General features: G+C 48.6%; 1 protein-coding gene across 1 annotated transcript in view; it reads right to left on the reverse strand.

Moving 5' to 3' along the window:
- Positions 1 to 205: 205 nt before the first annotated feature.
- RBKS (ribokinase) overlaps positions 206 to 20,877 on the reverse strand; it is a gene marked incomplete at its 3' end in the record, with an annotated part of 48,610 nt that continues 27,938 nt past the window's right edge. The window contains exons 6-8 of the mRNA XM_089663190.1: positions 11,514 to 11,678; positions 2,163 to 2,254; positions 206 to 394 (exon numbers count right to left, since the gene is read on the reverse strand). Of these exons, the coding sequence (XP_089519316.1) occupies positions 206 to 394; positions 2,163 to 2,254; positions 11,514 to 11,678 (446 nt within the window). The remainder of the gene's footprint in view (positions 395 to 2,162; positions 2,255 to 11,513; positions 11,679 to 20,877) is intronic.

A 20,877-nucleotide genomic window follows, 5' to 3' on the forward strand; every position in this document is an offset into this window, starting at 1 on the left:
TGTGCAAGACTGAAGGGGAGGAGCCAGTACACCTGTGTAAGACTGAAGGGGAGGAGCCAGTACACCTGTGCAAGACTGAAGGGGAGGAGCCAGTACACCTGTGCAAGACTGAAGGGGAGGAGCTGGTTGGACATGTCTGTCCATCATCTCTCGGCATCTTTAAGTATGAATTAAAAAAAAAAAACGATTATTGGAGGATCGGTACCGTTGTGTCCACGGCAGGGACTGTGTTGGTGGCGATGTGCTTCTGGGGCGGGTCATCCTTGGAGACAATCACACATCCTTCCCCTCCCAGTGTCACCAGGACCAGGTGACACCCGCGCTCCAGCAGTGCACGGCCGGCCCTTCCTGCATCATCGCGGCTGCTCACCGAAATTCCCGTTAGGATCTCCGCCTGGGGAACAAACATGAGGCGGTGTCACTCAACTGATGAGAGTGACACCAACATTCTGTACATTACAGTCAATGGGAACCTGAATGTAGAAACCTTCACTACTGATACTCACCGCTGCAGCACCTCCACTACTGATACTCACCGCTGCAGCACCTCCACTACTGATACTCACCGCTGCAGCACCTCCACACCACTGATACCGCTGCAGCACCTCCCCACCACTGATACTCACCGCTGCAGCACCTCCACACCACTGATACTCACCGCTGCAGCACCTCCCCATCACTGATACTCACCGCTGCAGCATCTCCACTACTGATACTCACCGCTGCAGCACCTCCCCACCACTGATACTCACCGCTGCAGCATCTCCACTACTGATACTTACCGCTGCAGCATCTCCCCACCACTGATACTCACCGCTGCAGCACCTCCACACCACTGATACTCACCGCTGCAGCACCTCCACACCACTGATACTCACCGCTGCAGCACCTCCCCACCACTGATACTCACCGCTGCAGCACCTCCACACCACTGATACTCACCGCTGCAGCACCTCCCCACCACTGATACTCACCGCTGCAGCACCTCCCCACCACTGATACTCACCGCTGCAGCACCTCCACACCACTGATACTCACCGCTGCAGCACCTCCACACCACTGATACTCACCGCTGCAGCACCTCCCCACCACTGATACTCCCTGCTCCAGCACCTCCCCACCACTGATACTCACCGCTGCAGCACCTCCCCACCACTGATACTCCCTGCTCCAGCACCTCCCCACCACTGATACTCACCACTGCAGCATCTCCTTGCCACCCCTTCCGTGTCCTTTAGGATATGAGGGTGTATGTGAGCTCCTCCCAGAAAGCAGGGCTCAGGCCATTCCCCAGGTCTGAACATGTCATTTATTGAAGAGGAGGAAGGAGTTACCCTGTGTAAGCTCCATCACCACCCAACACAGAGCTTACACAGAGCGAACGCCTCCCTCCTCTTCATCAGATAACAGTGTTCAGGGCTGGGGATTGGCCCGAGCCCCGCTTCCTGGGAGGAGTTAGGACTCACGGATCCAATGGAGGAAAGCTGCGAAGGGTGAAGGGCGGTGACGGTATCAGCAGTGGAGCTTGCCCGCCATTTTGCCTGAATGTGCCGGGAGTGTCCAGAGTACAGTCATCCTTCTACCCCCTCCCCCACCCCCATGTATACTTACCTCACCTTGGCCATGGCCAGAACAGTCTGCGGCACCTTCACCCGCCTGCTGCTGTGCAGTACAACTCCATAGACTCCTATGAGGTCCACTGAGGAGCCAATCAAAAGGCAACTCCATAGAAGTTTATGGGGTTCCAAGACCAGCCAGAGGAAAGAAGAGCTTGTCTGGAGGAGATGAGGATTCCAAATGCAAATGGAAGTTTGGAAATAAACCCTTTCTGTTTTCAGTACAAATCGACATATCATCACTGGGTCTCTGTGCTTCTCAAGGCAATGCAGGCAGATCGTGGCCAGAGGGAGGGGGCTCTACATAGCTTCCTGACAACATCACAGCACCCTGCCTCAGTGCTCCTCTCAAAAGCCCTCACTCCTGACTCAAGCAGCCGGCTGGCCCTTGGAAGGAGCTAGCAAATATTCATTCCCTCGACCTTCTCGGCAGACGCACCACCTCCCTGTGTGGGTCACCCTGAAGCCTCCTTGTACAGGGCCAGCGGTGGGTGCCGATTGCTGGCGGAAGGAGACATCCGATGTATTATAGGATGGCGGTCTCACCTCGCTCTCATTACAGCAGAAGATGTCGGAGTGGGTGAAGAATTGCGCGTCCAGGTCCGCGACGGCCGGCGCCGGGTTGAAGATCGTCTTCACTAGAAATAATGGATGAAAAAGGACGGTAAGGAAACCGAGAACAATCTGTGTGTCTGCGAGAGTTGTCACCGTCATCTCTACAAGACAGGAAGTGAGGAAATATTTCCCCAAAAGGGGGACGCACCCAGCACTGAAAACCCCCACATGGAAAAATATTCTTCCCAAATATATTGCCATATACAGTGGGGCAAAAAAGTATTTAGTCCCCACAATTGTACAAGTTCTCCCCCTTACAGAGATGAGAGAGGCCTGTAATTGGCATCATAGGGAGACCTCAACTATGAGAGACAAAATGAGAAAACAAATCCAGACAATCTCATTGGCTGATCTGGAAAGAATTGATTTGCAAATTATGGTGGAAAATAAGTATTTGGTGAATATGAAAAGTTCATGTCAATACTTTGTTATATATCCTTTGTTGGCAGTGACAGAGGTCAGACGTTTCCTGGAAGTCTTCACAAGGTTGGCACACACTGTTGCTGGTATATCAGCCCATCCTCCATGCAGATCTCCTCCTCCATGCAGATCTCCTCCTCCATGCAGATCTCCTCTAGAGCAGTGATGTTTTGGGGCTGTCGCTGGGCAACACGGACTTTCAACTCCCTCCAAAGGTTTTCTATGGGGTTGAGATCTGGAGACTGGCTAGGCCACTCCAGGACCTTGAAATGCTTCTTACGAAGCCACTCCTTCGTTGCCCGGGCGGTATGTTTGGGATCATTGTCATGTTGGAAGACCCAGCCATGTTTCATCTTCAATGTCCTTGCTGATGGAAGGAGGTTTGCACTCAAAATCTCACGATACATGGCCCCATTCATTCTGTTCTGTACATGGATCAGTCGTCCTGGTCCCTTTGCGGAGAAACAGCCCCAAAGCATGATGTTGCCACCCCCATGCTTCACAGTAGGTATGGTGTTCTTTGGATGCAACTCAGCATTCTCTCTCCTCCAAACACGACGAGTTGTGTTTCTACCAAACAGTTCTATTTTGGTTTCATCTGACCATATGACATTCTCCCAATCCTCTTCTGGATCATCCAAATACTCTCTAGCAAACTTCAGAGGGGCCCCGGACATGTACTGGCTTAAGCAGGGGGCCACGTCTGGCACTGCAGGATCTGAGTCCCTGGCGGCGTAGTGTGTTACTGATGGTAGCCTTTGTTATGTTGGTCCCAGCTCTCTGCAGGTCATTCACTAGGTCCCCCGTGTGGTCCTGGGATTTTTGCTCGCCGTTCTTGTGATCATTTTGACCCCACGGGGTGAGATCTTGCGTGGAGCCCCAGATCGAGGGAGATTATCAGTGGTCTTGTATGTCTTCCATTTTCTAATTATTGCTCCCACAGTTGATTTGTTCACACCAAGCTGCTTGCCTATTGCAGATTCAGTCTTCCCAGCCTGGTGCAGGTCTACAATTTTGTTTCTGGTGTCCTTCGACAGTTCTTTGATCTTCACCATAGTGGAGTTTGGAGTGTGACTGTTTGAGGTTGTGGACAGGTGTCTTTTATACTGATAACAAGTTCAAACAGGTGCCATTGATACAGGTAATGAGTGCAGGACAGAGGAGCCTCTTAAAGAAGAAGGTCCAGGTCTGTGAGAGCCAGAAATCTTGCTTGTTTGTAGGTGACCAAATACTTATTTTCCACCATAATTTGCAAATAAATTCTTTCCAGATCAGCCAATGAGATTGTCTGGATTTGTTTTCTCATTTTGTCTCTCATAGTTGAGGTCTCCCTATGATGCCAATTACAGGCCTCTCTCATCTCTGTAAGTGGGAGAACTTGTACAATTGGTGGGGACTAAATACTTTTTTGCCCCACTGTATATGAAATGCTACAATTGTGGCCATAGTCAATATATTTAAAAAAAAAATATATATATATATAGATACAGTGCAGGAAATGTGTATTTGCTCCCCCCTGATGCTGAATGTTCGCCCATCCACCACCCATTTTCACTGCCCTGGCTGAGGGAAGAAGGTTCTCACCCAAGATTTGATGGTACATTGCCCTGTCCATCGTCCCTTTGATGCGGTGCAGTTGTCCTTTCCCCTTGGCAGAAACACCCCCAAAGCAGAATGTTTCCACCACCATGTTTCACAGTTGGGATGGTGTTCTTGGGGTCATAGGCAGCATTCCTCCTCCTCCAAACACGGCGAGTTGAGTTGATGCCAAAGAGCAGGATTTTGGTCTCCTCTGACCACAACACTTCCCACCAGTCCTCCTCTGCATCATTCAGATGTTCAGTGGCAGACTTCAGACGGGCCTGGACATGGGCTTTCTTGAGCAGAGGGACCGTGCGGGCACTGCAGGATTTCAGTCCTTGTCGGCGTAGTGTGTTACCAATTGTTTTCTTGGTGACTGTGGTCCCAGCTGCCTGGAGATCATTGACAAGATCCTCACGTGTAGTTCTGGGATGATTCCTCACTGTTCTCATGATCATTGACACTCCACGAGGTGAGATCTTGCATGGTGCACCAGACCTAGGGAGACTGACACTTGTTTTGTGTTTCTTCCATTTGTGAATGATTGCACCAACTGTTGTCACCTTCTCACCAAGCTGCTTGGCCATAGTTTGGTAGCCCAGTCCAGCCTTGTGTAGGTCTACCATCTTGTCCCTGACATCCTTGGACAGCTCTTTGGTCTTTGTCATGGTGGAGAGTTTGGAATCTGATGGTTTGATGGCTCCTGTGGACAGGTGTCTTTTATACAGGTAACACAATGAGATTAGCAGCACTCCCTTTAAGAGACTGCTTCTAATCTCAGCTTGTTACCTGTATGAGAGACACCTGGGAGCCAGAAATCCTGCTGAATGATAGGGGATCAAATCCTTCTTTCCCTCATGAACATGCAGATCAGTCATCATTTGTTAGACGCATTTCTGCTGAATTTGTTGTTGTATTCTGTCTCTCAGTGTTACACCGAACATTCCATTGTTAGACCGATCATTTCTGTGTGAGGGGCGAACATTCCATTGTTAGACCGATCATTTCTGTGTGAGGGGCGAACATTCCATTGTTAGACCGATCGTTTCTGTGTGAGGGGCGAACATTCCATTGTTAGACCGATCATTTCTGTGTGAGGGGCGAACATTCCATTGTTAGACCGATCATTTCTGTGTGAGGGGCGAACATTCAGCATCAGCCGGGGAGCAAATACACATTTCCTTCACTGTAGAGAACACAGTACACAGAGCACACAGTATATAGAGCACACAGTATACAGAGCACACGGTATACAGGGCACACGGTATATAGAGCACACGGTATACAGAGCACACGGTACACAGAGCACACGGTACACAGAGCACACGGTACACAGAGCACACGGTACACAGGGCACACGGTACACAGGGCACACGGTACACAGGGCACACGGTACACAGGGCACACGGTACACAGGGCACACGGTACACAGGGCACACGGTACACAGAGCACACGGTACACAGAGCACACGGTACACAGAGCACACGGTACACAGAGCACACGGTACACAGAGCACACGGTACACAGAGCACACGGTACATAGAGTACACGGTATATAGAGCCCCTGCAGTGATGAAAGGCTTCTGATCTGAATCAGCTGCAGCCGCTCTGTGGCCCCTTCTAACTAACGGCTCTGCAGATTCGGGGGCCCCACAGCTGGGGACAATCATCCCCTGTGAAGGGGGGGGGGTGTTCCTCTAACAACCTCTCCATTTTTTATAATAAATGTGGAATGTGCCCCCCCCCCCCCCCCCCCGGCACGCTCGGACGGCGGGCAGCAGATCAAACGCCTGGCGTATTTCATGGATCTCTTTATAGAGGGATCTGCAGGTCTACAGCCCGGGGTCATTACCTCTGGGGGGCCCCCCGCTCCCACATGGTGCTGGTACCTGACTCAATTACTGGGGCTTAGAGCCCCCCCAATGAGCCTCCAAGACGGCCTCTGGAGGAACACCAGATCTGTGCCATGGAGAGCTGTTAAAGCAGAACTCCGGGATAATAGATCCATCGGTCATGTGACTTCTGGAATCTCAGTGAGCTTTGTGTATATTCCAGATCTGGGCAGTAATCTGGTGTGAGACTTCCTGGAATAAAGACCGCTCGCTGCTGCCCTCTCTCCTTGTGCAGGGTGAGTGGTCTGGTCTCCGCCCCCTCCTGTAGTTTTCTGTAGTGGGTGGAGCCTTCTGGGCCCCTCCCCGCAGCTCTTCTCTGCCCTCTCTCCTTGTGCAGGGTGAGTGGTCTGGTCTCCGCCCCCTCCTGTAGTTTTCTGTAGTGGGTGGAGCCTTCTGGGCCCCTCCCCGCAGCTCTTCTCTGCCCTCTCTCCTTGTGCAGGGTGAGTGGTCTGGTCTCCGCCGCCTCCTGTAGTTTTCTGTAGTGGGTGGAGCCTTCTGGGCCCCTCCCACAGCTCTTCTCTGCCCTCTCTCCTTGTGCAGGGTGAGTGGTCTTGTCTCCGCCCCCTCCTGTAGTTTTCTGTGGTGGGTGGAGCCTTCTGGGCCCCTCGTACAACTCTTCTCTGCTCTCTCTCCTTGTGCAGGGGACTGGTCTGGTCTCCGCCCCCTCCTGTAGTGGGTAGAGCCTTCTTGGCCCCTCCCACAGATCTGCTCTCTCTCCTTTTGCAGGGGACTGGTCTTGTCTCCGCTCCCTCCTGTAGTTTTCTGTAGTGGGTGGAGCATTCTGGCCCCTCCCACTTCTCTGCTCTCTCTTCTTGTGCAGAGGGACTGGTCTGGTCTCCACCCCCTTCTGTAGTTTTCTTTAGTGGGTGGAGCCTTCTGGGTCCCTCACACTTCTCTGCTCTCTCTTCTTGCGCAGAGGGACTGGTCTGGTCTCCACCCCCTTCTGTAGTTTTCTTTAGTGGGTGGAGCCTTCTAGGCCCCTCCCACTTCTCTGCTCTCTTTCCTTGTGCAGGGTGACTGGTCTGGTTTCTGCCCCCTCCTGTAGTTTTCTGTAGTGGGTGGAGCCTTCTGGGCCCCTCCCACTGCTCTTCTTTGTCTCTCCTTGTGCGGGAGGACTGGTCTTGTCTCCACTCCCTCCTGTAGTGGGTGCAGTCTTTGGGCCCCCCCACTTCTCTGCTCTCTCTCCTTGTGCAGGGGGACTGGCCTGGCCTCCACCCCCCTCCTGTAGTTTTCTGTAGTGGGTGGAGCCTTCTGGGTCCCTCCCACAGATCTACTCTCTCGTGCAGCAAGACTGGTCTTGTCTCCACCCCCTCCTGTAGTTTTCTGTAGTGGGTGGAGCCTGTTGGGCCCCTTCCACATCTCTGCTCTCTGAAGATGTCACTGCTACATTTACAAGGTAATATCTGAGATCTGAGTTTGTAAAAGCAATCAGTGCACACCAAGTGAATGTACAGTTGTGGCCAAAATTATTCAACCCCCACTGAAATTGAGTGTTTTGGCCAGTTTGACATTGCTTTTGATCATTCAGTCATCTTGCTTACATTTACATTAAAGAGGCACTTGTAGGTCAGACAAATATAACATAACAGTTATAATGAAATAACCACAAATGTCTTTTCTGTGCTCACAGCATTATCAGTTTTATTCAACCCCCAAGTGACATTCAATCTTAGTACTTAGTACAGCATCCTTTTACAGTTATAACAGCTTTTAAACGTGAAGCATAGCTTGACACAAGTGTCTTGCAGCGATCTACGGGTATCTTCGCCCATTCTTCATGGGCAAAGGCCTCCAGTTCAGTCACATTCTTAGGCTTGCGCACTGCAACTGCTTTCTTTAAGTCCCACCAGAGGTTCTCAATCGGATTTAAGTCTGGTGACTGCGATGGCCACTCCAAAATGTTCCAGCCTTTCCTCTGCAACCATGCTCTAGTGGACTTGGAGGTATGCTTGGGATCATTGTCCTGTTGAAAGGTCCAACGTCTCCCAAGCCTCAGGTGTGTGACGGACTGCATCACGTTTCCATCCAATATCTCCTGGTACTGAAGAGAATTCATGGTACCTTGCACACGCTGAAGCTTCCCTGTACCTGCAGAAGCAAAACAGCCCCAAAGCATGATTGACCCTCCACCATGCTTCACAGTAGGCAAGGTGTTCTTTTCATCATAGGCCTTGTTCTTCCTCCTCCAAACATAGCGTTGATCCATGGGCCCAAACAGTTCTAATTTTGTTTCATCAGTCCACAGAACACTATCCCACAACTTTTGTGGTTTGTCCACATGGCTTTTGGCATACTGCAGTCGACTCTTCTTATTCTTTGGAGACAGCAAGGGGGTACGCCTGGGAGTTCTGGCACGGAGGCCTTCATTACGCAGTGTGCGTCTTATTGTCTGGGCTGAAACTTCTGTACCCACATCTGACAAATCTTTTCTCAGTTCCTCAGCAGTCACACGGGGACTTCTCTCCACTCTACGCTTCAGGTAGCGCACAGCAGTCGAAGTCAGCATCTTCTTTCTGCCACGACCAGGTAGCGTTTCAACAGTGCCCTTTGCCTTGAATTTGCGAATGATGCTTCCTAAGGTGTCTCTTGGTATGTTTAACATCTTTGCAATCTTCTTATAGCCATTGCCCTTCCTGTGAAGAGAAATCACCTCTTCTCTTGTCTTCCTGGACCATTCTCTTGCCTTCACCATGTTTGTAACCACACCAGTAAATGTCTAGAAGGAGCTGAGTATCACAGTCATTTTAAAGCTGCCTAATTGGTGCTTATTATGCTTGATTGCTGCTCGGTGACATCCACAGGTGTTTTCAATACCTGATGGAAAGCACCTGTATGAACCTCTGTTCTTCAGAGTGGTAGTCTTTAAGGGGTTGAATAATTGTGGCAATGAAGAAACCACATAAGAACCATTTACTACTGTATTACATAAACAATTGATGTCATTTTAGTTGCATTTGGGTAGTTACAACGTCCTTGTAGGATTTGATTCTGAATACAATTCCAAATGTACACTATAGTCCCTAAACCCCTTTACAGCATTGGGGGTTGAATAATTTTGGCCACAACTGTATATCCTTTGTGGCTATTCAGAAATACATCTGAGTACAGTTTTTGTGCCCGGGGTCCAGCTTGTAGAACTGATCTTAGAAGGGTTAAAACTACGTGAAATAGGCAATATATTCCTTCAGCATTCATCTCCAATTTTTTGTGTCAGAATGAGAATGTGTGTGTGCGAATAAAGCTTTGTACACACTGGCGCTGGATGCAGAAGCAGATCAGTCACCTCTGTGGCTCAGGAACATATTGGTGCTGGCCATCAGACTGTGGGAAAGCCTACTGAGAAGTATTGCTAGAAAATGGGCCTGCTACGCCACAGCAAAAAAAAATGTGGATTCGTACTCAACGCAACACGTTACATTCGTATTAAGCATTCCGTTTATTGTATATGGCCGAACGTTTGTGGACACCTGACCATCATACCTACCTATATAGCCAAAAACATGTGGACCTCCTCTGGGTGAAGAACCTTTTCTGTTTCAGCATGACTATGACCCTGTGTACAAAGCCAGCTCCATGAAGACATGGGTTGACCAGTTTGGACCAGCTCCATGAAGACATGGGTTGACCAGTTTGGACCAGCTCCATGAAGACATGGGTTGACCAGTTTGGACCAGCTCCATGAAGATATGGGTTGACTGGTTTGGACCAGCTCCATAAAGACATGGGTTAACCAGTTTGGACCAGCTCCATAAAGACATGGGTTGACTGGTTTGGACCAGCTCCATAAAGACATGGGTTAACCATTTTTGGTGTGGAGGAACTCCAGTGTCCTCCACAGAGCCCTGACCCCATACCTACTTAACACCTTTGGGATGAATTGGAACTACCATGGTGAGCCAGGTCTTCTCATTCAAAATCAGTGACTGACCTCACAAATGTTCTTTTGCCTTAATGGACATAAAGTTCCTCAGACACACTCCAGAGTTTTGATGGAAGCTTTCCCAAAAAAGTGGAGCCAGCTCCATAAAGACATGAGTTGACCAGTTTGGACCAGCTCCGTGAAGACATGGGTTGACTAGTTTGGACCAGCTCCATAAAGACATGGGTTGACCAGTTTGGTGTGGAGGAACTCAAGTGTCCTCCACAGAGCCCTGACCTCCTCCCTACTGAACACCTTTGGGATGAATTGGAACTCCAATGGTGAGCCAAGTCTTCTCATCCAACATCAGTGGCTGACATCACAAATGTTCTTTTGGCTTAATGGACATAAAGTCCCTCAGACACACTCCAAACGTTTGTGGGAAGCCTTCCCAAAAGAGAGGAGCCAGCTCCATAAATACATGGTTTGACCAGTTTGGTGTGGAGGAACTGACCTCAACCCTACTGAACACCTTTGGGATGAATTTGAACACTGATGGTGAATCAGGTCTTCTCATCCAACATGAGTGGCTGACCTCATCAATGGGCACACATTTCCACAGACACCCTCCAAAATCTTGTGGAAAGCCTTCCTAGAAAAGTGGAGGAACTCAAGAGTCCTGACCTCAACCCTACTAAACTCCTTTGAACTGAATTGTTAGCCGGATCTTTTTTTTTTTTTTGGCACCCAACATATGAGTCAGTTCTTCTCATCCAACCCCAGTACCTACGAGCACACATTCCCACAGATACCTTCCAAAATCTTGTTCAAAGCCTTCCCAGAAGAGCAGAGGAACTCAAGAGTCCTGAACTCAATCCTATTGAACACCTTTGGGATGAACTGAATGCTAATTGTAAGCAAGGTCTTATTCAACATCAGTACCTTACGTCACAAATGGGCACAAATTCCCACAGAGAAGCTCCAAAATCTTGTGGAAAGCCTTCCTAGAAGAGTGGAGGAAGTCAAGAGTCCTGACCTTAACCCTACTGAACACCATTGCACTGAATAGTTAGCCAGCTCTTTTATTTTGTGCCCAACATGGGGCCCAACATATGAGCCAGGTCTTCTCATCCAACATCAGTACCTGACCTCACCAATGGGCACAAATTCCCACAGACACCCTCCAATATCGTGTAGAAAGCCTTCCGAGAAGAGTAGAGGAAGTCAAGAGTCCTGACCTCAACCCACTGAACACCTTTGGGATGAATTAGATGCCAATTGTAGGCAAGGTCTTCTCATCCAACATCAGTACCTGACCTCACCAATGGGCACAAATTCCCACAGACACCCTCCAATATCTTGTGGAAAGCCTTCCCAGAGGAGTGGAAGCTGCCACAAAGAGGGTCAGTCCATATAGGTGCGATGGTCAGGTGTCCACTATATAGTGTGCAATTGGTGGCTGGTGTTTGGGGGCTTGCTGTGTTTGAAAGCATACAAATGAGGCCCAACGGAGAAGTTGGACAACTTACCTCCACTATTGCGCGCCATTTTTAAAGCTTCCAAGGACACCTGTGGACTTATCTCCAGCTGACACACCATCACCTTGGCACCACAAATAGCCTTAGAGGCCTTGGCCAAGTCTTCGGAATCCAGAAGTAGGTTGGCCCCAGCGACGATCACAATGGCGTTCTGGCCTGTGGAAGAAACAATGCTTATTGTGAAGAATAGCCGGCTCTAATCTGTTCAAAATGTGGATCTGAAGATGCCTATATTTACTATTGTATAGTATTCCATTCTTTTCTATTCCTTTTTTTCTATTCTATTCTTTTCGAAACTCGAATTTCGGAAGATGGCTATATTCTTACTATTTTATTCTATTATATTCTTTTCTATTCTATTTGTTTTTATTTTCTATTCTATTAGAAATTCTGGAAGATGGCTATATTCTTACTATTTTATTCTATTATATTCTTTTCTATTCTATTTTTTTTTATTTTCTATTCTATTAGAAATTCTGGAAGATGGCTATATTCTTACTATTTTATTCTATTACATTCTTTTCTATTCTATTTTTTTTTTAATTTCTATTCTATTAGAAATTTTGAAAGATGCTATTTTATTCTATTATATTCTTTTCTATTCTATTTTTTTTTAAATTTCTATTCTATTAGAAATTCTGGAAGATGGCTATATTCTTACTATTTTATTCTATTACATTCTTTTCTATTCTTTTTTTTTTTTTAATTTCTATTCTATTAGAAATTTTGGAAGATTGCTATATTCTTACTATTTTATTCTATTTTATTCTTTTCTATTCTATTTTTTTTATTTTCTATTCTATTAGAAATTTTGGAAGATTGCTATATTCTTACTATTTTATTCTATTTTATTCTTTTCTATTCTATTTTTTTTATTTTCTATTCTATTATAAATTTTGGAAGATGGCTATATTCTTCATATTTTATTCTATTGTATTCTTTTCTATTCTATTTTTTTTGTATTTTCTATTCTATTCTTTCAGAAGTTTTGGAAGATGGCTATATTCTTCATATTTTATTCTATAGTATTCTTTTCTATTCTATTTTTTGTATTTTCAATTTTATTAGAAATTTCGGAAGATGGCTATATTCTTACTATTTTATTCTATTGTATTCTTTTCTATTCTATTTTTTTTATTTTCTATTCTATTCTTTCAGAAATGTCGGAAGATGGCTATATTCTTACTATTTTATTCTATTGTATTCTTTTCTATTCTATTTTTTTTATTTTCTATTCTATTCTTTCAGAAATGTCGGAAGATGGCTATATTCTTACTATTTTATTCTATTGTATTCTTTTCTATTCTATTTTTTTTATTTTTCTATTCTATTAGAAATTTTGGAAGATGGCTATATTCTTACTATTTTATTCTATTGTATTCTTTTCTATTCTATTTTTTTTATTTTTCTATTCTATTAGAAATTTTGGAAGATGGCTATATTCTTACTATTTTATTCTATTGTATTCTTTTCTATTCTATTTTTTTTATTTTCTATTAGAAATTTTGGAAGATGGCTATATTCTTCATATTTTATTCTATAGTATTCTTTTCTATTCTATTTTTTTTATTTTCTATTTTATTAGAAATTTTGGAAGATGGCTATATTCTTCATATTTTATTCTATAGTATTATTTTCTATTCTATTTTTTTTTTATTTTCTATTCAATTCTTTCAGAAATTTCGGAAGATGGCTATATTCTTGCTATTTTATTCTATAGTATTCTTTTCTATTTTTTTTTAATTTTCTATTCTATTAGAAATTTTGGAAGATGGCTATATTCTTACTATTTTATTCTATTGTATTCTTTTCTATTCTATTTTTTTTTATTTTCTATTCTATTCTTTCAGAAATTTCGGAAGATGGCTATATTCTTACTATTTTATTCTACTGTTTTCTTTCCTATTCTGTACTTTTATTTTCTATTCTATTCTTTTTTGAAATTTGAACTTCGGAAAACAGCTATATGCTATTCTATTTGATTTTTTCTATTCTATTTTTATTTTATTCTATTCTTTCAGAAATTCGGAAGACGGCTAAACTCGAATACACAGTCTTTGAAGGAAAGCAATAGTCAGCAATATAATTACATTTCTAATTTGTTTTCAAATTTGTTTGAAATCAAGATAATTTGTTATTTCGGACGAAATTTCGTTTCGGCATTTTGGATTTGTTACTATTGTAATTCGGATACATCCGAATCTCGGCATAACGAATAGTTAGTCCGAATTTCGATTCAAAAGAAATGAACCACACGTGTCTAATACTGTAGGCCTGACTCCACCAGGTTCGTGTCAGACCTCTGCAGAGAGACCACTGCTTTCCCATGGAGAGAGTCCTTCTCTGCTGCATGCTGGCAGGGGACAGGCTTTTCTCCTCAGGCTGTGGCTACTTTCTAAAGAAAACATACGGTAAGACTTTCTACGCCTTTTGTTTTGATGCCCCTGGAATTGTTTAGCTGATCTAAGCTGATCTAAGCACAGTTGGGTTGGCCTCCAAGTTCTAAAGCCAAGTTTGTTTGTTCTGAATAGGAGATGGAAGGTCTGACGCGTCTTTTATTGCAGTCCGTGTTCATGCCGGGGGGCTCCAGCCCTTTATATTGATTCTGGTGACAAGTGTCCCCAGTTGTGGGAAAATCTAGAATTTCGGGCTGTCATTGGTACAGCGGTGACATATGTCTAAGATGGGGGGGGGTCAGCAACAGATCAGTGGTAATGGGCAGATTGTGACCTGGTCATTTGTGTGCCAGAAACACCCCCCCCCCCCCATTCCCCTCTACCCAACACAGTGAGCTTCCATTGGCTGCACCTATGGCACAGGAGGCAGGGCCAGTGCTAGACTATTTTGTGCCCTAGACAAGGTAGTTACTTGCACCCCCCAAAAAAAAAAAAATTAAAAATAAATAAAAATTTAAAAAACCAGTAGAAAATAATAAATAAATAAAACATGAAACTGCTAAATTTTTTTAATTTGCAAAAATAAGCGCCATGAGATGCCACCGACACCAATATTAACCCCTTGGCGCTGGCGCCTCCCGGCCCTTTAAGGGTTTCAGAAGCCGGGAGGGGGGGCGGAGTTTTAAGGTCATGTGACTGCCATGATTCGCTGTCACGGCGGTCACATGATCGGGAAACAGGAGATCGGGACCTTTCCGTGAGTCCCGGACATGTGTGCTGGGACCGCACAGGGCGTGCGCTCTCAGTACATATGTTTTTGTTAATTGCACCCAAATGTGCGGCTGCTCGGCATCTAGGCCCAGACGATGGGAGGTCACACATTTGTGTGCGGCTGGCATGAAGAGGTTAAAGACACAATCAGTGTCCCGGGCGGACGGTATCTGTGGCTGGCAGTGGCGGGGTGGCAGTCGATCTGTGGCTGTAAGTGGCGGGGTGACAGTCGATCTGTGGCTGGCAGTGGCGGGGTGACAGTTGATCTGTGGCTGGCAGTGGCGGGGTGACAGTCGATCTGTGGCTGGCAGTGGCGGGGTGACAGTCGATCTGTGGCTGGCAGTGGCAGGGTGACAGTTTATCTGTGGCTGGCAGTGGCGGGGTGACAGTTGATCTGTGGCTGGCAGTGGCGGGGTGACAGTTGATCTGTGGCCGGCAGTGGCGGGGTGACAGTCGATCTGTGGCCGGCAGTGGCGGGGTGACAGTCGATCTGTGGCCGGCAGTGGTGGGGTGACAGTCGATCTGTGGCCGGCAGTGGTGGGGTGACAGTCAATCTGTGGCTGGCAGTGGTGGGGTGACAGTCAATCTGTGGCTGGCAGTGGCGGGGTGACAGTCAATCTGTGGCTAGCAGTGGCAGGGTGACAGTCGATCTGTGGCCGGCAGTGGCGGGGTGACAGTCGATCTGTGGCTGGCAGTGGTGGGGTGACAGTCGATCTGTGGCTGGCAGTGGCGGGGTGACAGTCGATCTGTGGCTGGCAGTGGTGGGGTGACAGTCGATCTGTGGCTGGCAGTGGCGGGGTGACAGTCGATCTGTGGCTGGCAGTGGCAGGGTGACAGTTTATCTGTGGCTGGCAGTGGCGGGGTGACAGTTGATCTGTGGCTGGCAGTGGCGGGGTGACAGTTGATCTGTGGCCGGCAGTGGCGGGGTGACAGTCGATCTGTGGCCGGCAGTGGCGGGGTGACAGTCGATCTGTGGCTGGCAGTGGTGGGGTGACAGTCAATCTGTGGCTGGCAGTGGTGGGGTGACAGTCGATCTGTGGCTGGCAGTGGCGGGGTGACAGTCGATCTGTGGCCGGCAGTGGCGGGGTGACAGTCGATCTGTGGCTGGCAGTGGCGGGGTAACAGTCGATCTGTGGCTGGCAGTGGCGGGGTGACAGTCGATCTGTGGCCGGCAGTGGTGGGGTGACAGTCGATCTGTGGCTGGCAGTGGTGGGGTGACAGTCAATCTGTGGCTGGCAGTGGTGGGGTGACAGTCAATCTGTGGCTGGCTGTGGAGGGGTGACAGTCAATCTGTGGCTGGCTGTGGAGGGGTGACAGTGGCGGTGAGTGGAGGAGGATGGATCCACACTCTGACAGATCCCAGGCTGGAATTCCCCCGGCAATGGGGGGAAGTAAAACGCTGTGACAGCAGGCAGCTGAACTGAGCGATCCCACACAGTGACAGATCCGACACAACACACCACCACCAGCACAGACACAGATCAGCAGGCACTAGAAGAGCAGGGTGGGGGATCGCGATGATGTCATCACTCCCTGACACAGATCAGGAGGCACTAGAAGAGCAGGGTGGGGGATCGCGATGATGTCATCACTCCCTGACACAGATCAGGAGGCACTAGAAGAGCAGGGTGGGGGATCGCGATGATGTCATCACTCCCTGACACAGATCAGGAGACCCTAGAAGAGCAGGCTCTGGGATCTCGAAGATGTCATCACTCCCTGACACAGATCAGGAGGCACTAGAAGAGCAGGCTGTGGGGCCGCGATGATGTCATTACCCCCTGACACAGATCAGGAGGCACTAGAAGAGCAGGCTGTGGGGTCGCGATGATGTCATCACTCCCTGACACAGATCAGGAGGCACTAGAAGAGCAGGCTGTGGGATCGCGATGATGTCATCACTCCCTGACACAGATCAGGAGGCACTAGAAGAGCAGGCTGTGGGATCGCGATGATGTCATCACTCCCTGACACAGATCAGGAGGCACTAGAAGAGCAGGCTGTGGGATCGCGATGATGTCATCACTCCCTGACACAGATCAGGAGGCACTAGAAGAGCAGGCTGTGGGATCGCGATGATGTCATCACTCCCTGACACAGATCAGGAGGCACTAGAAGAGCAGGCTCTGGGATCTCGATGATGTCATCACTCCCTGACACAGATCAGGAAGTACTAGAAGAGCAGGCTGTGGGGTCGCGATAATGTCATCACTCCCTGACACAGATCAGGAGGCACTAGAAGAGCAGGCTGTGGGATCGCGATGATGTCATCACTCCCTGACACAGATCAGGAGGCACTAGAAGAGCAGGCTGTGGGATCGCGATGATGTCATCACTCCCTGACACAGATCAGGAGGCACTAGAAGAGCAGGCTGTGGGATCGCGATGATGTCATCACTCCCTGACACAGATCAGGAGGCACTAGAAGAGCAGGCTGTGGGATCGCGATGATGTCATCACTCCCTGACACAGATCAGGAGGCACTAGAAGAGCAGGCTGTGGGATCGCGATGATGTCATCACTCCCTGACACAGATCAGGAAGTACTAGAAGAGCAGGCTGTGGGATCACGATGATGTCATCACTCCCTGACACAGATCAGGAGGCACTAGAAAAGCAGGCTGTGGGATCGCGATGATGTCATCACTCCCTGACACATTGCACACGTGATAGCCGGTCGGGTCACACTCACACAGACATGAGACATCAGAGTCAGACATTACCTTCCTCCACAGGCGTAGCTCCGCCTCCAGTGATGAATGGGAAGAGAAGTGCTGGAACTCCACAGTGATCAGCAGCCACCAGCCCACATGCAGTAAGGGATGGAGTCTGAGAGGAACACTGGAAGGAGTGGTAGCTCAGTTGCTACACTGGCCCCAGACACCCGGCATCTTCCTCTGTCCTTTATTCCCCCTGTCTGCCACCCCTCCCCTCAGCTGAAGGATCATTCAATCAGAAAATGCTTTGCATTCATTGAGAGAATACAAAGCCTTCTCTGAACAGCGCCTGTGCCAAGTGGTCGACTCTCTGTGTTCACAATGCAGCAGGACAGCCACTCGGCACCACACTCAGAGGATAGTAGGGATCAGTGTAGTAGTGGCATAGACTTGGGGTAGTGGTGGTTGTATAGTGGTGGTGTAGTAGTGGTGAGGTGATTGTGTAGTAGCTGTGTGTTGGTGGTGTAGTAGTGGTGAGGTGGTGGTGTAGTAGCGGTGTGGTGGTGTAGTAGTGGTGAGGTGATTGTGTAGTAGCTGTGTGTTGGTGGTGTAGTAGTGGTGAGGTGGTGGTGTAGTAGCGGTGTGGTGGTGTAGTAACAGTGTGGTGGTTATGTAGTGGTGGTGTAATAGTAATGTATTGGTGGTGTAGTAGTAGTGTAGTGATGATGTAGTAGCGGTGTGGTGGTGGTGAAGAGGTGTGGTGGTTATGTAGTGGTGGCGTAGTAGCGCTGTGGCGGTGTAGTAGCAGTGTGGTGGTGGTGGCTTAGTAGCAGTTAAGTGGTGGTGTAGAAGTGATGAGGTGGTGCTGTAGTAGAGGTGAGGTGGTGGTATAGTAGCAGTATGGTTGTGGTGTAGTAGCAGTGTGGTGGTGGTGTAGTAGCAGCGTGGTGGTGGTGTAGTAGCAGTGTGGTGGTGGTGTAGCAGCAGTGAGGTGGTGGTGTAGTGGACTTGCCAATGGTGGTGGGACTCACCTGCCTTGTGGGCTGCAGTACCAGGGCTAGCCAGCGGGTGCTCTCAGCAACCAGAAGCTCACTCCTGCAATCAGCCATCACCTGAAGCTGATTGCAGGAGGTGTATTTAAGGAATGGCCAGACCTGCAGTCAGTGCCTTGGTGTTTGTTTCCCATGTGCCCTGTTTCCTGTCTCCTGCCTGCTCGACTCTCCTGCTTGACTCTGACTCTGATATAACTTCGCCTGCCCTGACCCCGGCTATTCCTGACCATTCCTCTGTCTGCTCCCGTTGTACCTTTCTGCCTGATTGTTCCTGACCCGGCCTGCCTGACCACTCCCCCTCTCCAGCCCTGACTGCACCTCTACCTATTAGTTTAAGGTTTGTTTTGTTTTGCAGCTCATAATAAATATTATTATTTAATCATTTCTGAAGTCTGCGTTTCCCTGTGTCAGTCCACACATCTCTGGTCATACCCGGATCCCTGACATGTAGTAGTGGTGTAGTAGCAGTGTGGTGGTGTAGTAGTGGTGTAGTAGCAGTGTGGTGGTGGTGTAGTAGCAGTGTGGTGGTGGTGGTGTATTAGCAGTGAGGTGGTGGTGTAGTAGTGGTGTAGTAGCAGTGTGGTGGTGTAGTAGCGGTGTGGTGGTGGTGTAGTAGCGGTGTGGTGGTGGTGTAGTAGTGGTGTAGTAGCGGTGTGGTGGTGGTGTAGTAGTGGTGTAGTAGCGGTGTGGTGGTGGTGTAGTAGCGGTGTGGTGGTGTAGTAGTGGTGTGGTGGTGTAGTAGTAGTGGTATAGTAGTGGTGTAGTAGCGGTGGTATAGTAGTGGTGTGGTGGTGGTGGTGGTGTAGTAGTGGTGTAGTAGCGGTGTGGTGGTGTAGTAGCGGTGTGGTAGTGGTGTAGTAGTGGTGTAGTAGCGGTGTGGTGGTGTAGTAGTGGTGTAGTAGTGGTGTGGTGGTGTAGTAGCGGTGTGGTGGTGTAGTAGCGGTGTGGTGGTGTAGTAGTGGTGTGGTGGTGGTGTAGTAGTGGTGTAGTAGTGGTGTAGTAGTGGTGTAGTAGCGGTGTGGTGGTGTAGTAGTGGTGTAGTAGCGGTGAGGTGGTGGTGTAGTAGTGGTGTGGTGGTGGTGTAGTAGTGGTGTAGTAGCGGTGTGGTGGTGGTGTAGTAGTGGTGTGGTGGTGGTGTAGTAGCGGTGTGGTGGTGGTGTAGTACGGTGTGGTGGTGGTGTAGTAGCGGTGTGGTGGTGGTGTAGTAGCGGTGTGGTGGTGGTGTAGTAGCAGTGAGGTGGTGGTGTAGTAGCGGTGTGGTAGTGTAGTAGTGGTGTGGTGGTGTAGTAGTGGTGTAGTAGCGGTGTGGTGGTGTAGTAGTGGTGTGGTGGTGTAGTAGTGGTGTAGTAGCGGTGTGGTGGTGTAGTAGCGGTGTGGTGGTGTAGTAGTGGTGTGGTGGTGTAGTAGTGGTGTAGTAGCGGTGTGGTGGTGTAGTAGTGGTGTAGTAGCGGTGTGGTGGTGGTGTAGTAGTGGTGTAGTAGCGGTGTGGTGGTGGTGTGGTGGTGTAGTAGCGGTGTGGTGGTGGTGTGGTGGTGGTGTAGTAGCGGTGAGGTGGTGGTGTAGTAGTGGTGTGGTGGTGGTGTAGTAGTGGTGTAGTAGCGGTGTGGTGGTGGTGTAGTAGTGGTGTGGTGGTGGTGTAGTACGGTGTGGTGGTGGTGTAGTAGCAGTGAGGTGGTGGTGTAGTAGCGGTGTGGTAGCGGTGTGGTGGTGTAGTAGTGGTGTAGTAGCGGTGTGGTGGTGTAGTAGTGGTGTAGTAGCGGTGTGGTGGTGTAGTAGTGGTGTGGTGGTGTAGTAGTGGTGTAGTAGCGGTGAGGTGGTGGTGTAGTAGTGGTGTAGTAGCGGTGAGGTGGTGGTGTAGTAGTGGTGTAGTAGTGGTGTGGTGGTGGTGTAGTAGTGGTGTAGTAGCGGTGAGGTGGTGGTGTAGTAGTGGTGTGGTGGTGGTGTAGTAGTGGTGTGGTGGTGGTGTAGTAGTGGTGTAGTAGCGGTGAGGTGGTGGTGTAGTAGCGGTGAGGTGGTGGTGTAGTAGTGGTGTGGTGGTGGTGTAGTAGTGGTGTAGTAGCGGTGTGGTGGTGGTGTGGTGGTTGTGTAGTAGTGGTGTAGTAGTGGTGTGGTGGTGTAGTAGCAGTGTGGTGGTGTAGTAGTGGTGTAGTAGCGGTGTGGTGGTGTAGTAGTGGTGTAGTAATGGTGTGGTGGAGTAGTGGTGTAGTAGCGGTGAGGTGGTGGTGTAGTAGTGGTGTAGTAGCGGTGTGGTGGTGGTGTAGTAGCGGTGTGGTGGTGGTGTAGTAGCGGTGTGGTGGTGGTGTAGTAGCGGTGTGGTAGCGGTGTGGTGGTGTAGTAGTGGTGTAGTAGCGGTGTGGTGGTGTAGTAGTGGTGTAGTAGCGGTGTGGTGGTGTAGTAGTGGTGTAGTAGCAGTGAGGTGGTGGTGTAGTAGTGGTGTAGTAGCGGTGAGGTGGTGTAGTAGTGGTGTGGTGGTGGTGTAG

This window comes from Staurois parvus, unplaced genomic scaffold (assembly GCF_062004578.1).
Source record: "Staurois parvus isolate SC_StPar_1 unplaced genomic scaffold, SC_StPar_1.0 ptg001638l, whole genome shotgun sequence".
NCBI classification, from domain to species: Eukaryota; Metazoa; Chordata; class Amphibia; order Anura; family Ranidae; genus Staurois; species Staurois parvus.